The following is a 24,319-nucleotide window of genomic DNA, read 5'->3' on the forward strand; positions in this document are numbered from 1 at the left end:
TGTAACAGCATTGCCAAAAAAGGCATAAAAAGTTGTAGATCTAATTTACAACTTTTAATGCCTTTTTGGCATTGCTGTTACAATGAGCTCCAGCGCTTAGGTTATTTGATATGAGAACTCCAAGGTCCTTGACAGAGTGAGGATCATCAACGAGGTCATATCCGCCTAGTTTGTATTTGGTGTACTGCAAGAGGTGGTATCCAACATGTTCTGACCAGTTCTGGAGAACCGGTAGCGGAAATTTTGAGTAGTTTGGAGAACCGGCAAATATGACCTCCGACTGGAGATTTTACAGTATCCTTCCCCTGCCACGCCCACCAAGCCACACCCACAGAACTGGTAGTAAAAAAAATTGAATCCCACCACAGGTGTAGATTTTTTTTTACCAATGTGTAGGACAGAGCATTTGTTGGTTAAGATTTGGAATTGCCAAATGTCTGACAATTCAGACACATAATCAAGGTCGTTTTGAAGGACAGTAGCATTGTCGGTGGTGTTCGAAGTCTCAACATCTTTTTGATAATGTGGTGACCGAAACACAATGCAGTATTCCAGGTGTGATCTAACCAAGGTTTTATAAAGCAGTACTAATACTTCACGTGATTTTGAAGTATCTATGCTTCTGTTTATATAACCAAGGATTGTATTAAATTTTTTGGCTGCTGCCACACACTGCTGGCGCATATTTAAATGATTGTCCACTAGGACTCCAAAGTCCCTCTCACAGTTACCTTTTTTGAGCCAGGTTTCGGTGAAACTGTACTTATATCCTTAGTTTTTCCTGCCTTGGTGTAAAACTTGGCTTTTCTCCACCTTACATTTAATTTTGTTAGATGGGGCCCATTGTTCAAGACTGTCAACATCTTTTTGGATGCTGAGATTGTCTTCCGGGGTGTTGGTTATTCCTGCCAGCTTAGTGTCATCTGCAAATCTGGTGAGTTCCCCAGCGATGGTCTCAATTGTGGTTGGAGGACAGCCAGTATTGCAACCTTTTGATTCGTGACCTTCTGAACAAGCAAAGCCAGATTCACTTAGCCATCGCGCTATTTAACTTGGCCACTGCAGCATTTTTGCTTAAAACCCCTGTGGCAAGGCAAGTTCGTAAAATGGGGCGAGGCTTGCTTAACCACCGCCTTGCTTAGCCACGGAAATGTTAGTGGTCGTAAGACGAGGACCACCTGTTAACGCAACAAGCGCTGAGTTTAATCTAATTAGCTTTAAGAGTTGGAAGGGACCTTGTAGGTCATCTAGTCCAACCCCCCCCCCCAAAGCAGAAGACCCTGTCTACACCACTTCCTTTGGCCAATGCTCCTCCACCGAGATTAACGAGACTTCCCCCACAAACACGTGGCCAGAGCCACGGCGGCTTCCACGCAAACTCGTCCCCCCCCACTTCGCGCGTCCGCCAAAACCCGAGCACATGTCAGCCCTTCGGACTCGCTCGCGCCTCCCGTCCCCCGCTGGGCTCCGCTCGGCCGGCCCTGGAGTCCGCGCGCTCCCGCGCCTGCGCCGGTCCCTTTTCGCAAAAGGTTAAAGGCACCGAGCTCTCCTGCCTAGAAAGGTCCAGATTTGTGGCGGGAGGAGGGGGAGGCTGGGTGGAAATGGGTGGGAAGGGTCGTCTCCTCCTCCTCCTCCACCTCCTCCTCCCTCCTCCTCCTCCTTCCTGTCCTGGCTTCGGCTCCTTCCTCCCTGGGTGAGAAACTGCCCTTTGTATGCTCCTCCATCCCGGGTGCCATGGAGAGGGTCACCGATCCCTGAAAGTTGGGATGCAGCGGCGGAGAGGCGCGATGCAAAGGCTGCAAAGGGAAGGTGAGTAGCCGACCAGGAGGGAAAGCCCGGGCTGGGGAGAGGCGGGTTGCAAGGGAAAGAAGATCTGGGCTGGGCACCATAGGAGTTGTAGTCCGGCCAGCCGCTCCAGCAGGCAGAGCGCTTTTGCTGCTGGAATTGTTCGGCTGCAAAGCCACCTTCGCGCGCAGGAGGGTCCCAGTTGCTGGAAGACTCCTAAGTAGGCGATGGGTATGATTTGTGATGATGTGACCCCCCCCCTTTTATTTTTCCGGAGCAGGATCGCTTTTTCTCCCCGTGACTTGCGGTGTGATTTATCACCCCACCCCCACGGAGAAAGTAAGAAACTTACGATCCGGGATCCTTGATCAGGAAATAAGATCGCACTTAGGAAGGAAAAAAAACAAACAAACTTAGGTTTAGTCCTGCCCTTGGCTGTCCAGAAGTAAGTTTTGCTAATTGCTCCGTGATGATTTGAGGTGGAATGATATATAAACAACCGAGTTTCCCATCTGCTCAGTAATCCGAGTTTGGTAAACAGATGACTTGGCTATTAAGGAGTGAAAAATAACGAACGAAACATTAAAATACCTAGGAATGGTGCTATAAAGCACAGGGGAGGTATTATAAAACCATGCAAAAGCAGCTATCCCAGAATATTTCTAAATAAAGCCTTGGTTTTAACTTGGAATGCATCGCTTTATTCAAAAGGTCAACTGGATCAAAATAAAATGAATTGGACACCTGCATCCAGTGTAACATTCAAAATAAAGACAGCTGTAATTAAATGCAATAATGAAAAGTATCAGGAGTCTTGTTTTTAATCCACAATCTATCCAGTTAATTTTCTCCCAACTTTTTGGAGCTTCCCTAGATTCCTTTTAATAGTTTTGTAAAAAGACTGACACAACTATTTTATTTTTCATAAGCCTCTCCAGACTGAAGGAACAAAACAGCTGAATTGCCTGCAGTGAAACTGATATAAAAAATAAAAAATGATTCCTGATTCCAAATCACTGCTTACCCTGTTGTAGAAATGACAGATCCAAAATTATTTTGAAAGGAAAAATGACTTTTGGGGGGCAATTATTTTGAAGAAACAATCAGGAATGGGGCACATGCATGTTTTAAACCCAAGTCTTGTTTTTTTCCTCTCTTTTTTTTCTGAATTTTTAAAATTAGGTTGCCCATTGAAGAATGTTGGAAAGTTGTAAAGTATTTTGGAAAGTTTCAGTTAGTCTGATAAAACAGAAATGGCGACCTGCAGCCTTCCAGATATTAATGTCCCACTGCAACATTCAGAATCCCTCACAATGGTCAGGTTTCCTGGGAGTTGCCCTGAATAACTCCTAGAGCTTTGCTGATTCTCCATCTCTACAATAAAGGTATCCTCAGAATTTGGATTAACTGGCCTGGTTTTTACTTCTTAAGTAGCAATTGGAGACCCCTGCTGATCTATTCAAACCCATCCAATAGTAGAATAATAGATCCTAATCTACTTTTTATCCACCCCAGGTTACACTGATTATACAGTGATGAGGGATAAACTGTAGGGATTTTTCCCCTGAGTTCTCCCAAGATCTTCTATTCAAAGATCTATTTCCATTTTTACTAAATCCTCAAGGCCCATCCATTGTTAATAGTAAAGCAATAGTAATTCTTGCAGCTGTCCCTCAGGTAGCCTGTGCCATACAACCACAGAACTAAATTGGAACTATGGTAGTATGAAGATGGAATTAGTTTTAACCCCCCCAAACAGCTCTGGGATTCTAGGTGGTTGCACTAAACATCAATCAGTCAACCTGCTAGTTAGGTCAAGAAAATTGGGACAAGAGCATTAACAGCGGATTAATTTCTTCCTCCTGCTGCCAATGCAGCGATTGACCTGGAATGGCCCTGCAAAAATCAGGACCACTGTAATGTAGGACCTTTGCCTCTCTTTTCCTTTTTTTTTTCACAAACACAAATCCATGGAAACAGCAGAGGAAAACGGGATGAAAGAAATAGGATTGGTAAATTTCCCCCAGTTTTGTCTGCAATGGTACTGACCTCAATCAGCCCCCTGTAGGATCTAGACAGAAGATATGCCATCCCATGTGCTTCTATGAGGAGTGTGTATGTGTAAAATGCCCTGGTTTGAGTGGGTTGTCTGACAGCTTCGTGCCAGCTCACAGTGGCAGCTATTTTCTCTTGCACAGTAACTGAGTTGGTTGGGCATATTATGCAACTGTAATCTTCTCATCCCATTTGAGTACAAGGATTTTTTTTTCCAGTATTGGAAAAATTGTACTTGTTCCTTCCTAAATGCCATTTTTTGGCATTCTAAATTGAGGGGAGCAAATTTATTATTGCTCTGGCTAAAAAAAAACAGGAGTAATCTTAAGGGGTAAATTGGAATAGATTGTTTGACAAATCATTATTCTGATTTCTGTAATTTAGAGACGCCAATGCAATGTTTCTCAACCTTGCCAACTTCAACTCCCAGAATTCCCTGGCCAATATGCTCGCTGGGGAATTCTGAGAGTTGAAGTCTGCAAGCCGGAAAATGGCCCAGATTGAGAAACACCACATTAATGACTAGACCTGGAAGGTTCTGTTTTGCATAGGCGAATCATAGAGTTGAAAAAGTCCAACTTCCTTCCTGTGCAGGGACCTGAATTAAAACGGATACACAAGTAGTCCTCAACTTAACAACAGTTCATTTAGTGACCATTCAAAGTTACATTCAAACAGCACTGAAAAAAAAGTGTCTAATGACCATTTTTCACACTTTGGACCGTTGCAGCATCCCCATGGTCACGTGATCAGAATTCTTGTCAACTGTTTCACGTTTATGGCAGTTGGAGTGTTGTGGGGTCATGTGATCAGATTTTGTGACCTTCTGACAAGCAGAGTTATTATTGCAACGCGCTGTACATGGGGCTGCCCTTGAAGAGCATCTGGAAGCTCCAGTTGATGCAAAATGCAGTGGCCCTCATGGTTTTATGCAGACCCTTGTGTGCAATGTGTCACCCCTCCTGCAGGAGCTGCATTGGTTGCCAATTTGCTTCCGGGTGCAATTCAAGGTGCTGGTTGTCACCTTTAAAGCCCTTCAAGGCTTGGGACCAGGTTACCACTCTTGCCAGTGACATCTACCCGACCCATTAGAGCGCGGAGGCAGGGAATGTTGCGGGTCCCACCCCTGAGGTAAATACACCTGATGGGACCCAGAAGAAGGGCCTTCTCCATGGTGGCTTCGTCTCTCTGGAACATCATTCCTCCAGAGATTAGAATGGCCCCCACTCTAGCACTCTTCTGGAAGGCACTGAAGACCTGGTTCTGCCAGTGGGCCTGGGGAACCCAGAGAGGGATGGAGCCCATCAAATGGCTAGTGTGATCTGCTGTTGTCGGGGAGGGGTTGGGAGTTGGTTTTCGTTTTTTTGTTTTCCCAAATTTTGTTCTATTGTCCTTTACTAATTGATTTGATTCTTTTTGTTGATTGTTATTGTTTTTATTTTTTATTTTGTTTTAAATACGGTTTTACATTGTGTAAGCCGCCTCCAGTCACCATGGGCGAATAGGCGGCAATATAAATTAAATAAATTAAATAAAATATAAATAAAGTCAATGGGGAATCCAGATTCACTTAACCATGTTACTAACTTAACAAATGCAGTGATTTCACTTAACAGTTGTGGCAATAAAACTCATACACTCGGTCAGAACTCACTTACCAAATGTTTCACTTGGCGATGTAAATTTTGGGCTTTTTGCAGTCGTAATTTGAGGACTTACCTATAGATGGGTGTCTTAATATGTATTTAGCTGTTGAAGTACACACAGAAAAAGCAGGCGAGAAAAAGCATTGAAAGAATCCAATCAATTTTTTGCAGTGATTTTTTCCCCCTTCCATTTCGCAGAATAATGAAAATTGTCCCAGAAGAGAAGGAAAAAGTATCTGAAACATTTATATTAAAACAAAGATTTAGAATTCAAGATTCCTGTGGAATTTTGCTTTTTTTTTCTCAGCTAGCCACAAACTTGGCAGCCTTGCTTGAGTTGCTTGAGTTGCTTGCTTGAGTTGCATTCCCACAATCTTCTCACAATCCTCATAATATCCCATAGAGAGAAGATTCAGCTTCTCCTATTCCTAATCTTACGTATAGCCTGAGGATAAAACTAGAGCCTTTGTGGTCAATCTGCCTGACATTAGCTGCTCCCTAAAGTGTTTAGGTTATTTTAAAAGCCACATTCAAGTACAACATAAGGCTGAAATGTACAGTAGACATTAAACTGAATTCATCATTAGGCAATTTTCTTTTTCCAGTTCAGATTGTCCAGCCAGCAACTAAGATGGCATCATGTCACCTGTGGGGGCCAAATCCCTTCGCAAACCAAGGGGAAAGAAACTCTCGTATTTTCCGTGGGGAAACAGCAAAAAACATCCTGACAGGGGCAGCTCTACTGCAAAACAAACAGGGACTGGGCGTAGGCCTGCAAGAGAGCCAGAAAACTCAACAGCAGAAAGGATTGGCGATGGTGCCTTCTCTTTACTCTGTTTGGAGACCCTCACGGTTGTTTGAGTCGGTCTCTGAGGAGGACATGATGGCGTTCAAGGCTTCCTATCGGATGATGAAACAGCCCAACCAGTTGTCCAAGGAAGGGCGTACAATGGGGAGGCCCGTCGTGCAGGGTATCAGCAGGGAACCGCAGAAAGCCCCCGAGAACTTGACAAGATCGGGGCCTTTGAAAGAGCAGGCCTTGACCGAGGTTGACCCGGACAGCTTGGAGATAAAACGCCAACATTTCCGGCATTTCTGTTACGAGGAAATCGAGGGTCCCCGAGCGGTCTTGAACGAACTCCAAGAGCTTTGTCGCCAGTGGCTTCTGCCGGAGAGGCGCACCAAGGAACAAATTGTGGATCTGGTGATCCTGGAGCAGTTCCTGACCATCTTGCCACTGGAGATGCAGATCTGGGTCTGTAAAAGTGGTCCGGCCACATGTTCTCAGGCCTTGGCCCTAGCAGAAAAGTTCCTCCTTCGCTTGCAAGAAACGGAGTCTTGTAAACAAAAGGTAAGAGTGTGGTTCATAGGCTCTTCCAGTGCCACAATTTTGAGGTGCAACTTCAAAATGTGGCCTTTTTGCAAGTCTATAAAATATCGCCAGGTATTCTCACTAGTGGGAGTTCTCACAGTGGCTCGGTGGCTTAAGATGCTGAGCTTGTCGATCAGAAAGGTTGGCAGTTCAGCGGTTCGAATCTCTAGCACTGTATAACAGAGTGAGCTCCCGTTACTTGTCCCAGCTTCTGCCAACCTAGCAGTTCGAAAGCATGTAAAAAATGCAAGTAGAAAAATAGGGACCACTTTGGTGGGAAGGGAACAGTGTTCCGTGCGCCTTTGTCATTTAGTCATGCCGGCCACATGACCATGGAGACATGGCTCTTCAGCTTTGTAACGGAGATGAGCACCGCCCCCTAGAGCCAGAAACGAGTAGCACACATGTGTGAGGGGAACCTTTACCTTTATTCTCACCAGGGCATATCATTTAACAACCAAATGTGACTCAAATTCAGCCAATTCTTGTGGCCCTTAATTTCTAAATGTGAACATCCCTTTTCTGCATTGGCTACAAAAAAGCCAAATGTCTATGGAGATTCTCAGTCATTCGGGTCATAGTTGTCCCAGAGGTGCTTTTTTTCAAGAGCCAACCGGACTTTCTGAAAGAAGAAAGTCCAATTGCCTCTTGAAAAAGCACCTTTGGGAAAAAGCCAGACAGAGTTTGAGGTTGCAGCAGTAGGAATATTGTTTCCAAATCATGTGAATTAATACAGTAGTTTCAATCTGTTTTGCACTGAGGAGGTCCTTTATAGTTTGGCACGATACACAACATGCTCAGTCTGTTTTGTTTTTTTAATCAGCCCACGCTCTGGATTCAGTTTAGGCCGAAATAACAATAATTGTATGGATTATTGTATGAATTATAATTGTATGAATTATATGCAGCATGCTTTTAAGTAAATTGTGTGAACCCAGCTACCAAGACTATCCCTGAATTTCATCCCAAGAAACTGGAATTTGTTCAGAGAAAGGCATCCAGCGAGGTTGATTAAGGTGAAACATCAAGGAGAGGATGAGAGAACTGGGTACATTTAATCTAAAGAAAAGAAGCCTTTTGGGTTGATGCAATGACAAAATGTTGATGTAACGAACCTCCATTTTGTGGGTTTAAGAGACAAACACAGTTCAGTGCAGTTATTCCACCTATGCACTCTGTTGCATTCACTTAAATTTATGTTAATGCTATGACATCTGTGGTGGTTTATACCAGCGGCTCCCAACCTTTTGGGCACCAGGGTCTGGTTCTGTGAAAAGAGGTTTTTCTGCGGACCGGACGGGGCCTGGTTTCATGTGCTCCCTGCATCCCATGGATGGGGCTTCGCTTGTTTGTGTGGCCCGGCTTCTGTCATGCTGCGGCCTAGTGCCGGTCCAAGAGCCAGGAGTTGGGGACCCCTGGTTTGTACCATTTGCAGGATGACGTAGGTAGGCCAGAATCGTACATTTCTGCAATATGTCTTTTCGTGTGTGTGTGTGTGTGTTTCTATGAACTGCATATAAATCTGAGCTGCGCTGACAGAAATGACGACAGAACATTGAGGACTCGATTTACCAGCATTTTTAGGGCACTTCAAGGAGCGTGAAGCAATTATTTGTCTGTCTGTTTTGATTTAGGTGTCCCTCAACTACAGTATCGGCTGCCTCCATTCAATCCCCAGGAAAGAAAACCCCTTCATAGATTAGAGAAAAGATACTCTTACTAGGAACTAACTGAATGCAGCAAAGTTCAGACAAGAACTAAAGAAAATTCGTGCAAAGCAATAAGCTAAAGCCAACTCCAGAGACGTCTCACTCCCCACCCTACCCCGGTAATCAGGCAACCAGAGTTCAATCATCAGTCAGAAAAATGTTTTGGGAAAGTCTCTAGTCCAGGTACATCGTTCCTCCTTCGTACACTCCGAAGCCTGGACGGTTGGTCTTGAAAATTGCTAAACAACCCAAGCTGGCCTCCCTGAGACCAGGCCTTCTCACCGCTTCTCAAAAATTTCACTTCCACTTCCCGCACAGCTTTCCATCCCAGATATCCAGTGCTCCCACACATATACACACACACTCTCACTCATTGTTTCCACGGCAGCTGGCAGCAAGCTTGAAAGAAAGCAAAGATGCAGGCTGACATAAATCAATGAACAGTCAAAACAGAAATAAGCTGGAATCAATACAAAAAACAGATGCCAAAAGGGCACATGTAGAAATAGTGGATGCGAGGCTTGATGTGGCATAGTAGTTACTGAACATTATTTTGGAAATTAAAGTACAGATTGTCCTTGACTTACAACCATTTGTTTATCAACTGTTCAAAGGTATGTTTTGGTGGGAAAAAAAAGGACTGTGTTTGTTTGATTATTGTAGCTGCCCAACTCAGCCAAGTGACTCTGGGTGACTTACAACCACCGCAGTGTTTCTGCAGTCACGTGATCAAAAATGAGGCTCTTGGCAACTAGCAGGAATTTATGACTTCCTGGGGTCACAGAGATAGCCATTTGCGACCTACCCAGGAGGCTTCTGACAAGTAAAAGTCAATGGGGAAAGCCAGATTCACTGAACTTAACAAATGTAGTTAAAAAAGGTCATAAAAATGGGCACAAATCATTTAATGACGGCATTGCTTAGCAACTGAAGTTCTGGTCCTGACAATGGTCGTAAATTGAGGACTTACTGTAGAAAACCGAATCACCAAAAAAAAAAAAATAACTCCCTGAGGCAATTTTCTGATGAGTTGGAAAACAAGCCTGGCTATGACAATAGAAGTTTGGTCCATTTGACTAAAGCAGGGGGTCTCCAAACATGGCAGCTTTAAGGCTTGTGGACTTCAACTCCCAGAATTCTCCAGCCAGATATGCTGGCTAGGGAATTCTGGGAGTTGAAGTCCACAACTCTTAAAGCTGTGGTTTGGAGACCCCTGGACTAAAGGAATTTGGAGATACGCAGAGGAGTTATATGATCTTCCATCTTTTTTTCCCCCATTATAAAAGTCTAAAGAAGGATCCTTGATTCTCTTCTTCCAAGCAAACTGGTTTAATTTCTTTAAGGCTGCCGACTGTATCAGAACCGTCTGCCTATATGTTGGCTAATCAGGCATATGGGTGTCTTGTTCTTCAGGTGCCTGGACTTCTAGAGGAATTAGTGAATTCCCCCACATCTGAACGTGATCCCTCGGAGACTGTGGAAAGCTGTATCTCCATAGATGAGGAAGAAGATGAGACCATCTTGGGTAAGATTGAAGCGCTGTGTTCATCAATATCTTCTTCAAGAAAACAGGCCCAAGAAAGACAAAGGGAGGACTGACCTGCAGACACCTTAATTCAAATCCAGAATTTGCCACTATAAGTTGTGGGTAATAGCGCCCGTTCAGTTTTTGTGCAGTGGTTGATCTCTTGCTCAATAGTGAAGATCGATATTTAGAGCCAATCAGCCTTTGGACATGTGGAGAAAACTGATCTGTTCTGATGAAATAATTCAAAGGAAAACAATGGGATACAGATACTATTTTTCTTCTTCTTTGGAATTACGCACACACCCTAACAAATTCGTCCCTTTGCTCTTGCAGAAAGTGGCTCAGGGCTTTGTGATGTTGGAGTTGCTGTGTGTGCACACATATATATTGCTTTTCTTCAAGACATTTCATGGCATCTCCCTCAATATACAGTCCTATATACCATTTTCCCAAGTCTTCTGCTGGTCAGAGGCCTTGACGGAAAATTCCTAGGTTAAATAGCCAGCATGCCTGATGCATCTATGATACAGTGGAGTAGAGAAAGAGGACCATTTTCCGAGCAAACAAATAACCAATATAACAAAGGTATCAGCTGGCTTGGGAGGTTGTTTAATATTTGCAGCTGTACTCCCTACCCATCCCAAAATATTCAGCAGGAAAAGTCTTAACCAACTAGATTACAAGTAGTGAACAGGAAAAGTAAAATAATACAGTTGTGGGGAAATTATAGAACATTGGGAGTAAATTAGAAATGGGATGTTTTGGAAATTCTGGGAAGCTTTTGGGGAAGAAAACAAGAAAAAAAAATCTGCCTCTCCCTTCCAGCAATTTGCCTCCTTGCAGCAAACAGCCTGTTTAGCACAAACAGCCTGTTTAGCACAAACAGCTGATTGTCGGTTGGATCAGCCTTCTGATGATCAGCTGTTTCAGGCTGCATGGATTGCAATTGCCTATTGCCGCCTCGGCATACCCCATTTTTGGCCTCCGCATCCCATTTTCAGCCTCTGCACACTCTATTTTCGGCCCGTTCTGGGCAGTGGGGATTGGAACGGGAGGAAAATGGGGCGTGTGAAGGTGGAAAACAGGGTGCACAGAAGACAAAAATGGGATGCGGAGGCCGAAAATGTGGTGCACGGAGGCAGCAGTAGGTGATGGCAATCCCTGCAGCCTGAAACAGCTGATCGTCAGGAGGCTGATCCAACTGACAATCAGCTGCTTGGGCTAATCAGGCTGTGTTGAAGCTGACCGGGCTGTTTGCTGTTTACTGCAAGAAGGCAAGTTGCTGGGAGGCAGAGGCCAAAGGGTGGGTTGGGCTTCAGCAACATTTGCTGTATAAGATGCACAGATATTTCCACCCACTTTTGGGGGTGGTATGTTATTTAACAAATTACAAAAATTTCATGATTATTCATGGGTCGTTTGCTTGCTTCTTTCAGAACCTAAGGAGTCTGCCCAGGACAACCAGAAGCAAAACCCCCTTCTGCTGGGGATATCGGAGCCAATGGAATGGGGTATCCCCTTAGAAAAAATCACAGGGAAGTTGATATCGAACCCTGAGGTAGAAGAGATTCACAGGAGCCACCAAGTACACTATCCAGGGAAAAGTATAAAACAGGCTCGCTCTTTGGGTGAAAGTGAGAGGAGCAGTCAAGAGGCACCCGTCAGTCAGAAGAAGAAGAAGAAGAAGAAGACGACGGCGGCAGCGGCAGCAACCAAGGCCCTTGCTGAAAATGGCCTCTGTCCAAGCCTGGGTTTCTTTAAGAATCAGAAGGTACAGACTGAGAAAGTGCAACGATGCAGCCCTTGTGAGGAACGGTTGTCTAAAAAGTCAAGCTCGGGGACTCAGGAGAAAGCCAGTGCTGGAGAGCAGCCATCGAAAGGCTGGCCGCGTGAGAGCGACTTGCCCAAACGTAGCGCCGCCCTAAGAAGGGACGAAGAAGGGCCCGAAAACCAAGAGATGGTCTGCAAGTGTAAGGCTAAGAGGAAAAGCCCTGAAAGCAGACGCTTGCCTCAACCCAGCTCTGCTCACTTGGGAGCGCTGCCGAAGGGAGAAAAAACGGCCAAAAGCACCGCCTGCCGGAAGAGGCTCTCCTGGGAATCTCCTTTTCCGAGCCTTGACAAAACTGATCCGGGAGGAAAACCGCACCACTGCTTTGAATGCGGCAAGAGTTTTAGCCAGAAAGGCAACCTCAACATCCACAAGAAATCCCACACGGGTGAGAAGCCGTACCCCTGCTTGGAGTGCGGGAAGCGCTTCGTGACGAACTCTCGGCTGCTGACCCACAAGCGGGTGCACACGGGTGAGAAGCCGTACAACTGCTCGTACTGCGGCAACAACTTCAGCCAACTGGCGCACCTGGTCCAGCACCAGCGGAGGCACACTGGGGAGAAGCCGTACAGCTGCCCCTACTGTGGGAAGAGCTTCAGCGTCAAAGCCAACCTGATCACGCACCAGCGCACCCACACGGGGGAGAAGCCGTACGAGTGCTCCGAGTGTCCCAAAAGTTTCGTTTCCAGCTCTGATCTTAAAAAACATAAAAAGGTGCACACTGTATAGGTGTGTCCATGAGTAGACCTAAGAATGACCACCCTTGTTCTCCCCTTTATAGCAGGTGGAGAACACCCCCCGCCCTTTGAGTATTTTTAGTGCACTGTGAGGATTATAATAATAAAGGCTCCTTTTTAAAAAAAACATACAAAGAGATTGATCCCGCTTGTGCATCTTACATTTTTGCAAGATGTGTGTTTTTATTGATTCCACTGTGTATGTTGTGGTTTTTGTTGTTGTCTAACTTTGACTCATTCTGAAAAAGGATGACTTAATCATTAACTGGGATTTTCTGCCGTGGGATGCAAATGTCCACCAGTGCAGGCAGCTTTAAAGGCAGCTGCACAAATGGGATGGGGGAGGAAAGGGGTGGAGTGGATCTAGCTATCAGTGGCTGCTTGATGGCTCTTTGCTATTTTCTGAATCACCAGCAGCCTCTTTTAAACACCAGTTGTTGGGGAACCCCAAGATGAAAGATTCTATGGTCCCTCCATTCATGTTGGTGAATTTCCAGATTGGCCACTGCATGACGTATGTAGAATGTAGGGCTAGGCCCCCGATTTATTATTTTTAAAACATATTTCTATCCCACAAAGTCTGTTGAGTGCTTAAAGGTAAATGTAAAGGTTCCCCTTGCACATACATGCTACTCGTTCCTGACTCTAGGGGGCAGCGCTCATCTCCGTTACAAAGCCGAAGAGCCGGCACTGTCCGAAGACGTCTCTGTGGTCATGTGGCCGGCATGACTAAACGCTGAAGGCGCACGGAACACTGCCACCTTCTCACCAAAGTGGTCCCTATTTTTCTACTTGCATTTTTACATGCTTTTGCTAGGTTGGCAGAAGCTGAGAGAAGTAACAGCTCACTGTTACACACCGCTGAACTGCTGACCGTTCTGATCGACAAGCTCAGCGTCTTAGCCACTGAGCCACCACGTCCCACATTGAGTGCTTACATAGAAATTTAGATTTATCTGGTCCAGGACACATTTCCAGAGCTAACCATTTGCTGGGAATTTGAGGGGACCTGGAATTTACAGTCTACTAGTTATCAAAGTTGGGGATCATTAACCTACATTAGTGTTTTCTAACCGTGTGACTTGAACATGTGGAGATTTTAGCTGCCAATTCCCATACTAGCTGGGAAACTCTGGGAGCTGAAGTCCACACATCAAATTGCCATGGTTGAGAAATACTGGTTTACACAGTGCACTTTCTTAAAGTGCCCTTGAAGGTGGTGTAAGATTGCAGTTCCCATCAGCCAGGTCAAGCTTTGAATAGCACGTTGGGAATGAATCTAGTTAGGCCCATCCTGGCAGCCATTTTGGGATAACACCTACCGTGCAAGATTTAAAAACGGGCACAGCAGAGTTTGCCTGCTTCTGATCTGGTGCTCAACCTGTTTTCAGAAGCTGAGAGAAAAAGAATAGATTTCTTTCCTAAACCAGAGGGAGCATCACAAGTACAGGTATTCCTCAACTTACAAGAGTTCATTTAGTGCCTATTCGAAGTTTCAAAGGCACTGAAAAAAATGATGTAATAATCTTTATTGTCATTGTACATATATACAACAAAATTGATTTTGCTCCTGCTGGTGCGATCCATAATAAAAATAGAATACAACATAAATAATATAGAAAATGGTCCCTCTACAAGAAATCAGTCATATGTATGCATGGAGTGATTGTAGTTGTATTTAGGAGTGACAGCCCATGGATCAAAGCTGTTTTTAAACCTGTTTGGCTGGCTCTAGTGTGTCTTCTGCCTGATGGTAAAAGTGAGAAAAGACACCGACCAGGATGTGAATCATCCTTAATTATCTCCCTTACTTTGCTGAAACGAGACCTGGTGATGTCATACAGTGGTGTTAGGCAGCAACAGATGGTTTCTTGTGCCAAATTTATTACTCTGTAGTACTTTCCTGTCTGTGGCTGTTGAACCAGCGTACCATACTGTTATACAATATGTGAAGACACTTTATCGTGGACTGATAAAAAGAAGTCATCAGCCTTTATTCCACCTGATTTTTCCACAGGACTCTTAAGAAAATGAAGTGTCTGTTGAGCCTTCCTAACCACCTGCAACATGTTGTATTTCCAGGTGAGGTCTTGACTAATAAATAAGCACTCCCAAGAATTTAAAAGAGGAAACCCTCTCCACAGTCCCCCTTGATATACAGTGGGGCAAGTTCTTCATTTTCCACACGTATGACTGTTGCAGCCTCCCTGTAGTCATGTGATTTACATTTGGATGCTCGACAACTGACACATTTACGAGGATTGCAGTGTCCCAGAGTAATGTGATACCTTTTTGTGACCTGACAACCAAAGTCAATGGGGAAACCAGAATCATTTAACCATGCTACTAATTTAAGAAGTGATTCACTTAACGAAGAAGTGAAAAAAAGTCCTAAAATGGGGCAAAAATCACTTAACAAATTTCTCACCCAACAACATAGATTTTGGCCTCCATTGTGGTTTTAAGTTGAGAGCTCTCTGTACTTGGTCCTGCCTTGTGGATCAAGAGGAAAACTCCCAACTGTACTGTCAAGAAAGGATCTTTCCCCGGAGCTGTTTTTTCATGATCCACTTAAATTCCCCAAAACAATATTATAACCCAGCACCAAGTTATGTTAAGACTGTGTTTTGCAAATCCAGAAAGTTTGGTTTGAGTTCATCACACGAATTCCTTGTGTGTCCAAGCACAGTTGGCCAATAAAGTTCTATTACTATTCTATTTTAATTCTATTCTAATTTCTATTCTGTTTCTCTATTCTATTTTCTACTCGATTGTTGCTATCCTATCCTTTCTATTCTAATTTCTATTCTATTCTCTTATTTTCTGTTATGTTTTCTATTATATTAAGTGTTGTACCTTATGATTCTTGACGAATGTGTCTTTTCTTTTATGTACACTGAGAGCATTTGCACCAAGACAAAGTGTGTCCAATCACACTTGACCAACAAATAATTCTGTTCTGTTTTGTTCTGTTCTTCTCTGTTGTTCTGTTCTATTCTATTCTATCCCTATCCCTATCGCCTAATAGCAATAAGAATAGGAATATTCTACTTCAATATTGTGGGAAATCCTCTCAACCACATGCAGCACTTATAGGGAGACCTTGGAATCTTGAATTTGAACAAAATACACAAAATTATACCCACGGAAATTATGTCGGTTCTCCCTTTCTCCTCCACCCCACCCCCCATCCGCACCCTCGGAACCACGTTCGCCCTGAAAACTATCAGCCCCAAAGGGTTTCTTGCGCCTTGAGGGGAAATGATCCCCCCCACCCCCAAAAAACTTCGCTCCGCTCGGTGGATTCGCTTCATTTCCCGCCTCCGCCTGTCCTGGATTCGCAAATGCTGCGAAACGGGCCGAGTTTCCCCCCGCGCGCACAGCCCCCCCACGGGACGACAACCGCCGTCTTCCCCGCCCCCGTCCCCCGCCTCTTTTTAACTCAAATTTTTGTTTTTGTTTTTTTAAACCCAGCGCAACCGCGGCGCGCCAGCCTCGAGGCCTTCCTCGCGCGCGTGCGCGCGCTCGGCCCAAAGCCGGCGAAACAGTTAAAGCCATAGAGAGAGCCGGCGCGGTCCCAGACAGGCCTCACCCCCCAAGAGGCGCCGCTCGGCTCTCTCTCTCTCTCTCTCTTCTCCACCACCCGCCACCCCCACCCCCTCCCGTTCCGAAAAAGAACGCGGATCGCCCGCGAGGCTGCAGACCGGATCGGGAAAGGTAGGCGCATGGCAAAAAAGAAAAAGAAAAGAAAATAGAAAATAAATAAATAAAAGCAAAAGCGATCGTAAATGCTAAAGCGACGGGGGCAAATCGTTAACCAGGGAAGCAATAATGGGTGCAATGCAAAGCGAGGGAAACAATTCCCCCTCGCCTCCCGGTTATTGCAAAATCAGGTGTCCCCCCGAAAAAAAAAACTTAATGCGGAAGCGGCGAACAAATGTTCGCGGCGGCGCAACCTTCTGATCGTATATAGATCGCTGGGTGGTTGGTTGTTGTTTTTTTCCTCCCCCAACACTCCCCCGATCTCGAGGGGAAAAAAAAAGAAAGAAAGTCATTGAACCGGCAGTTTCAAACCCCGCTGGGGTGGAACCACCAGGCCCGTAAAAGTCAATCGCTCGAGAAAGAAAGGAAGGAAGGGAGGCTTTTTTTTTTCTCCACCCCCCACCACACCTTTGAAAAGGCCAGATGTCCCTTTCCCCTTCCCCCACCCCCACCCCCCAAAAGAGGGGGACAAAAGAAAGGGAGCTCCGATCGCGGGGCTTGGCCGGACTTGGCATGGGAAAGGGCCTCTTCACCCGGGAAAGGCCCCGGATCCTCCGCAAGGGAGCTCCGGGTGGCGAGGGGATCGTGGGGGAGAAAGAAAGGCCTCGTGGGACCCTGGAGGGGAAGACCCGGGATCGGCGGCCCACGTGGCTTCCTCGGCTCGGCTCAGAGCTCGGCCCGTTTCTGGACTTGTTTTATTCCAAGTTGGGTTAAAGCAGCACCTAAGAACCCCCATCGGAGGGGAGGAAATCTGGCTTTTGTTTCAAGCAGGGAGTTAATTTTGCAAAAATAAAAAAAAATCCTGTTCAAAGAGGTGGTAGAAAAGGGGGTCTTTTTCTTTCTTTCTTTCTTTCCTTCCTTCCTTCCTTCCTCACAATCGGGTGGCCTCCATGACTCTTCTGTGTAAAAAAAAACCAAAAACAAAACATGTTTCCTTCTTCCTTTTCTTTTCCTTCTCCTGGAACTGGCAAGGGAGGAGGAACAACAACTATGGAGGAACAGGAACTTGTGGTGCACAAGGAGGAGGTGGTGGAAGAAGAAGAGGAAGAAGACGAAGAAGAAGGAGGAGGAGGAGGAGGAACGGAGAGAGAGCAAGGGGAGCCCATCGTGGTCCAAGTCAAGACCATCGAGGATTTTATGAACAGGGGCAGCGGCCTGACCCACATCAAGACCGAATCTGAGGAGGAAACCCACCGATATTGGGACTCGGAATGGCACGACTTCTTGAAGAGCGTGGCTTGGCTTTCTCCGGGACCGCCTTCATCGGAGGAAGAGGTCCGAGATTTCCAGGCCTCCTTGGAGAGAGCCAGGGAAGAGGCAAGGGAGGGGAGCTCCGGAGAAGCCACACCGGATGCCAACGTCCGCGGGAAAGCCTGGATCGGCAGGAAAAAGCTGGATTCCTGCAGGAAGATGAAAGAGACGCTGGAGAAGATGGGAATGGAGAGACAGTGGCCTCTGCACCTCAAGCCGTTCTGCCCACCAGATGTGGAGAGGGCCCGGGTGAGAATCTGGTCCCTGAAGGCTGATAAGGCGGGGGAGGGGGAGGTGTGAGACAGGGGAGGAGGGGAGAATAAGAAGGTGGTACAAAAAAAAGCCAGGAAGATGATTAGTTCATTAGTTTACTTTATTGCCATTGCACCTCGTACAATGAAATTAAATCATTATTATCACCTTTATTGTCAGAGTACAACATGTGTACAAGGAGTTTGGCTCAGCCTCCCTTCGTGCACACACCCCCCCCAAACACAACTCACAGTGAGGACAGAAGTCCCTTAACCCAGTCCCAATCTTATTATACTATGTGACCTTGTTGCACAACGTGGCAGCCCCGCAAGTCTATCGTACTATGCCATCTTCAGTGTACATTGTAACCATAAAAATAAAAAAACAAACACGCATCCTTCGCATTCTATACCAGGGATCCCCATACTTGGTAACTTTAAGACTTGTGGACTTCAACTCTCAGAATTCTCCAGCCAGCAAAGGTTTCATTACCAGAATTCTGGAAGTTGAAGTCCACAAACTCTTAAAGTTGCCGATTTTGGAGACCTCTGTTCTGTACAATTGAATTGAAACCCCCTGATATTGCATTAATATTGCACTATATAGTAGAATTCAGTATAGTTGCTGCTCTGGGATAGAAGCTTTTTTTCGGCCCGTTTGTCTTTGTTTTTATTTTTCCTGTACTGTCTGCCAGATAGCAATAGTTTTAAAAAAATGGGTGCCCAGAATGCAATGGATCTTTAAGAATGTTTTGAACTTTTTAAATAAAGTTCTTAAGCTTAATAAAGCTCTTCCAAAGAGGGAAGAGGCCAACCTGTGAAATATGTTACTAGTTAGTTGTAGTAGCAGAGTTCAGGATTTGGGTTTGACTGTGTGTTGGTGGGAAAGTGAAGCTTTCTGGTGGGAAAATGAAGCTTTCCATTGTTTTATTATTGTACTATACAAGTAGTCCTCAGCTTACAACGGTTGCCAAGTTAAAATGGCACTGAAAAAATGTGACTGATGACTGTTTTTTGCACTTAAAACAACCATTGCAATATCCCCACGATCCAAATTCAGATCAGGATTCATGTTTACGACCATTGCAGTGTCATAAATTCATATTTATGCAACAGTCATAAATATGAATCATGAACTGATGGTTGTTAAGTGAATCTGGCTTCATTAATGATCGCATGATTCCTCCCCCAACAGTCATAAATTCATATGACCGTAGGGGTCATGTGATCAACTTTTGTGACCTTCTGGTCAGCAAAGTCAATGGAGAAGCCATCTTAACAATTGCTCAAGTGATTTACTTAATTGGCAAGAAAGGCCATAAAATGGGGGAAAACTCACTTTAAAATGTCTCATTTGCCACAGAAATTTGGGGCTCAATTGCACTTGTTAAGTCGAGGACTGCCTCCTTATTTTCTTTCTCACTTTCTTTTTCCTTCCCTTAATTTCCTGTTTTTGTTATTTTATTTTATACATTGATAGAACAATCAAAGTCAAAGTCGACTACCTGTATTTGTGAACAGTTGCTTACTGAGGTAGCAGCTAAATGAGAACTGGCTGTATTTTGGCTGGTGAAGCCAGGGTTAGGCTTATTTTGCAAAAAGCCAGCCAAAAGTTTGTATCTGAAGACATGATCTGCTGTTTTGCAGGAAATTGTCCAGAATGAGATGCAGCCACTCCCTGCTTAGCAACTACTTTGGTTAATGACCATTCAGAAATACGATAGCACAATGGTTCATTTAATGACCGTGTGAAGTTACAACCAAACTGAAAAAAGCGACTTATGACTACTTTTCATACAACTATTGCAGCATCCCCATCATCATGTGATCAAAATCCGAATGCTTTACACCTGACTCATATTTATGACAGTCACAATGTCCTGGGATCACATTTTTATGACCTTCTGGTAAGCAAAGTCCATTGGAAAGCCAGATTCATTTAACCACTGTGTTACTAATTTACCAGCTGGAGTAGTTCACTTAACCATTGTGACAAGAACAGTTGTAAATTTGGGGCAAAATTCACACTACAAATGTTTCGCTTAGCAACAGAAACGTTGGACTCTGTTGTGTTTTTAAGTTGAGGACTACCTGAAATACCAAATTAATTTTGTGACCATTATGGGCATTTACGACTTCACATCTTCACTCTCCTCTCCGTCACTTATCTCCTATTAGAGTTAGCACCACGCATATATATCCCGCTCTTATTTTTACTTGCTTATTTACATGTCTATATGTTTTATATCCCATACCAAGCTACCTGCGAAGAGAAAGAACGCCAACACACCAGAAGGAATAAGAAAGAAGCAAAGGAAAGTCATCAGTCTCAATTTGAAGATGAAGATCATCAAAGCGTATGCTGATGGGAAGAAAGTGACTAATATAGCTCGAGAAGAAGGTCTGGCCCATTCCACTATCTCCGCCATTTTGAAGGACAAGGAAAGGATCAGAGAAGCCATCAAAGGATCATCGGGAATGAACGTAAGTATAACAAGGCAGCGAAAAGGCCTCATCCACGAGATGGAAAAACTCCTCATCCTCTGGATCGAAGATCAGATACAAAAGAGGCTTCCAATGAACCTTCTCCTCATACAGAATAAGGCACGCAGCATTTTCTCGACGCTGAAAGAACGAGCAGGCGAGGAATGCACCGAAACGTTCACGGCCAGCCGTGGCTGGTTTATTCGCTTCCAGCAAAGGTTTCATTTCCAGAAAACTCATACCTCAGGGGAAACAGCCACTGGTGACGAAGAAGCTGCCAAACGTTTTCTGAACGAACTCGATGGGATCATAACAGAAGGGAACTATTTTCCCGCCCAGATATTCAGCATGGACGAAACTGGGTTGTACTGGAAAAGAATGCCAGAGCGAACCTACATACACAAAGAGGCCCAAGCAATACCTGGTTGCAAATCATTCAAAGATAGAGTAACTGTACTATTGGGCGGAAATGTTGCCGGATTCAAGCTGAAGCCATTTGTGGTCTACAAATCTGATCACTCCTGTATGTTCAAAAACGTTAGCAAAACCGCCCTGCCTATTCATTACCGATCCGATCCTAAGGCCTGGATAACGCCCATCCTCTTTGACGATTGGTTTATGAATTGTTTCATACCCCAAGTAAAGGAATATTGTTGGCAAAAGGGGATTCCATTTAGAATTCTTCTGCTCTTAAGCAAAGCACCTGGGTATCCGCCAGATCTTGAAAGTCTCCATCCTCATATAAAGATAGTTTATCTGCCCCCAAACACCTCTGTGCTCTTACAGCCTATGAGCCAGGGAGCTATCTCAGCCTTCAAGGCCTACTATTTGCATGAAGTGTTCGTCAAAGCCTTAGCCACAATGGAAGATGAGAGTATAACACTGAGCGAGTTTTGGAAAAGCTACAATATCCTGGATTGTATCGAAAACATTGTGGCAGCCTGGCAGGGGGTTAGCGTGAAATGCATGCAAGGCATTTGGAAAAAGTGCTTGAAATGTTTCGCTGCTCTGGCAGATAATTTGGAGGAATTTGACCCGCACCAACATTTAGACGAAATATATAAGAACATTTTGACGCTCACGAAATCCCTTGACTTAGAGGTGGATGCTGAAGACGTGAAAAGCTTGATAGCGTACACCGAGGGAGAGCTTTCCAACGAAGATTTAATTGAATTGAAAGAAGAACTGGAAGAACAGAAGGTGGTGGAGGAAGAAGTCGAGAAGGCAGAAAAAAAAGAAGAACGGAAAGAAGAAGTGAAAAAAGTCGTAGAAGTCCAGCCCAAAACGTTCAGTCTGAGAAGATTGGCTAGCGTTTTCTCAGGTGTTAACAAAATTTTATCAGAATTAGAAAGTATGGATCCAGACGTGGAACGATTTAGACGGGTACACTGGGAAATGCGTGAAATACTAAAGTGTTATCGGGAAATATATGAAGAAAAAAGGAAAGAAAGCGTGGAAAGTAGACATGGTGGGTTCCTGAAAAAAGTTACTTCTTCCCCAGTTCCAGTCCCCTCCCTCTTACCCTTCCGATCCACGGTAATAGAACACCCAGATGACCCTCAGCCATCAACTAGCTATGCCAGAGGATCCGATGTTCCTGAAAACTCGGAAAACCATGAATCTTTCAAAGGATATATATCCGATTTGATGTTTACAGGTATTGTAATTTTAAAATCTGATTTTGTACTGTTGTATTTATTTTTGTTGTTATTATTTCATCTTTAGTGAGACTCACCCCCTTTGGGGCTGGCTGGTAGCTCAATAGCTCGAGTCCTAACCAAGGACCTAGGAACTGTTAAGGTAGCGTCGGAGGATATTAGCTGTTCCAAGTAGGGTGGGGTTTTTTTTTTTGTAGAATCAGGGTATTCAAGTCTGATAAATTCAGAATTTCCAAATAGTGAGGTAGCCCTTTAGGTATTGCTCCAAGGGCAATATGGAGCAATTGGGATAATACACAATGTCTTTTTCCAAAGTCGCTCAACTTCAATTTATAAGTCCCAATATTTTGCTGCTTGTCTTCAGTTCGTGCATCACCAGGTATTGCGATGTCAATGAACCAACCCTTTTTCTTTTCAACTATTATGTTATGTCAGGTGTGTTGTAGGCCAAATGCCTGCCTGTCAGTCTGAATTCTGAAGTCCCTCCAGAACCTTCTCAACCTGATGTTTCCAGTAGTTGTTACTATACTCAATTCCAAACTTTTGGCAGTTTGCAGTGAATAATCTTAGCAACTCGGTTATGGCGTTCTAGGTGGTCAGTTTGTGAAATTTTGCTGTACCCACTTACTACTGCTACTACTATTATTAGTATTATTATTATTGTAACAAAACAAATAACTTTTTTGGTGCCTTCAAGCCTTTGTTGACTTGGACTGGCACCAATAAAGGAAAATATTTGTAGCTCAGGGTTGAAATGAGGGGTCCTTGGTGCTCCCTGAGCTTGCTTGTTGCATGGTTGTTATTAGTGTACTGATGATGTTCCCTAGTTTGGGCAATGAAATGTCTGCAGGAAAATAACCAAGCTCAGAGACCATCGAGGACTCTTCATTCTTGGTTTGGTCTGCATTTTCTTGGCAAGATTTCTTGTGTAATGCCTAGGGCAGAACTAGAATTCAGATTCTCTTGTTTTTATTAACCGGGACCTTAAATACTACAGGTGATCCTTGGATTAGGGCTATTTAGTGACTATTCTAACTTGGGGTGGTACTGAAAGAAGGGGCTTAAGACTTGTCCTCGGAGTTCTGGTGATTGTAGTGTTCCCGCAGCTATGTGATTACACTTTCTACCAGCTTCCCACAAACAAAGTCGATGGGGAAGCTGGCAGGAAGTTAGACGTTGTAATCATGTGAGGTCCTTGCTTAAAGTTGGCAAGTTGGACTGCCAGAATTGCTGTTGTTGAGCAGTGCATTCACGTGACATTTGGTGCCGTGGTAATGTGTAAACCAAATGGGCTCTCAACACAATCTAAAATTTGGGACTTAACATAATTAATCAACTTTTCATGCACTTAATTTTTTCATTTAACCTTTTTTCAATTGCACAATGTCCTCTTTTGTTACCAGCATCTCTGTTGGAATTGGTTGTTCGGCTGCAGAGTTGCAGTCAAATTTTTTTCTGTACTTCTGTGCCATTTATTTCATCTACATCTCCTTGCAAAATTTAGTGCTGCTAACCGAATTTAGTGCTGCTAACCGCCTTGACGGAGCTAACTGAGGCTACTTCCTTTATTTTGTCAGATTACGTGCAGAAGAAATAAAAAATATTTTAATTAGAGGCATGCAAATTGGATCTATAAGTACTCCCCAATTGGAACCATCCAATTTATGGTCATACGTTGAGGGGATTGTCAAAATGTTTTCTTTTACCTTTTTTTTTAAAGCGGCCATTAAACGAACAACACGGTCATTCAGCACACGGTTGTTTTGCTGAGTTTTGACAAAAGATCCCCACTCAGGTTATTTGTTAAGTGAACCCATTCTCCTGAATGGGGATTTTTTTGTCAAAACCCAGCAAAACTGGGAAAAGGTTCAAATTATAGTCATGTGACTGCAAGATGCTGCAACCTGTCACAATGATGAACCCGTTGCCAAACAGCCCAAATGCAGTCAACCCAGTGCCCAGAGGGAACCACAACATTTGACTGTGGACACAAGCGCTTTACATAAAATGACAGTTCATAGGTCAAGAACGACTCGTTTTCCAATTCTGACTTAGCACGTGGTTTTATTGGCGAATACATACTTCAAAATGGCCCCTGCAGTACTTTTTGTTGTTGTTGTTGAATCAAGTTTCTTTTTTCTTTTCCCTCCCCAGTCATCCCAAAGAATACGATGCTAAAATCTCCGAAACAGGAAGAAGAGACCTTTGAGATTGTAAAGGTGAAGATTCCCATGGATATAAAGCAAGAGAGTG

General features: G+C 44.3%; 1 protein-coding gene across 2 annotated transcripts; it reads left to right on the top strand.

Moving 5' to 3' along the window:
* Positions 1 to 1,505: 1,505 nt before the first annotated feature.
* Positions 1,506 to 12,787, top strand: LOC113450755 (uncharacterized). Of its 2 annotated transcripts, none has more exons than XM_026722046.2 (4): positions 1,506 to 1,809; positions 6,092 to 6,837; positions 9,981 to 10,092; positions 11,532 to 12,787. In XM_026722046.2, the coding sequence occupies exons 1-4, from the start codon at positions 1,713 to 1,715 to the stop codon at positions 12,650 to 12,652; spliced, it is 2,076 nt and encodes a 691-aa protein (XP_026577831.2). In that variant the 5' UTR covers positions 1,506 to 1,712; the 3' UTR covers positions 12,653 to 12,787. The 2 variants fall into 2 exon arrangements, with proteins under 2 accessions (XP_026577831.2, XP_087784152.1); XM_087928026.1 differs by lacking the exon at positions 1,506 to 1,809 and adding an exon at positions 2,973 to 3,170.
* Positions 12,788 to 24,319: the final 11,532 nt, after the last annotated feature.

Source organism: Pseudonaja textilis, chromosome 2 (assembly GCF_049901715.1).
Source record: "Pseudonaja textilis isolate UNSWEBS1 chromosome 2, rPseTex1.2, whole genome shotgun sequence".
Classification (NCBI taxonomy): domain Eukaryota; kingdom Metazoa; phylum Chordata; class Lepidosauria; order Squamata; family Elapidae; genus Pseudonaja; species Pseudonaja textilis.

What these genes read in the sequence shown, in the direction of transcription:
- LOC113450755 (XM_026722046.2), top strand. Translation starts at nt 1,713, where the DNA reads ATGCTCCTCCATCCCGGGTGCCATGGAGAGGGTCACCGATCCCTGAAA. An exon ending in GCAAAGGCTGCAAAGGGAAG is followed by an intron (nt 1,810 to 6,091) that starts GTGAGTAGCCGA and finishes TTCTTTTTCCAG; the next exon opens with TTCAGATTGTCCAGCCAGCA. An exon ending in CGGAGTCTTGTAAACAAAAG is followed by an intron (nt 6,838 to 9,980) that starts GTAAGAGTGTGG and finishes CTTGTTCTTCAG; the next exon opens with GTGCCTGGACTTCTAGAGGA.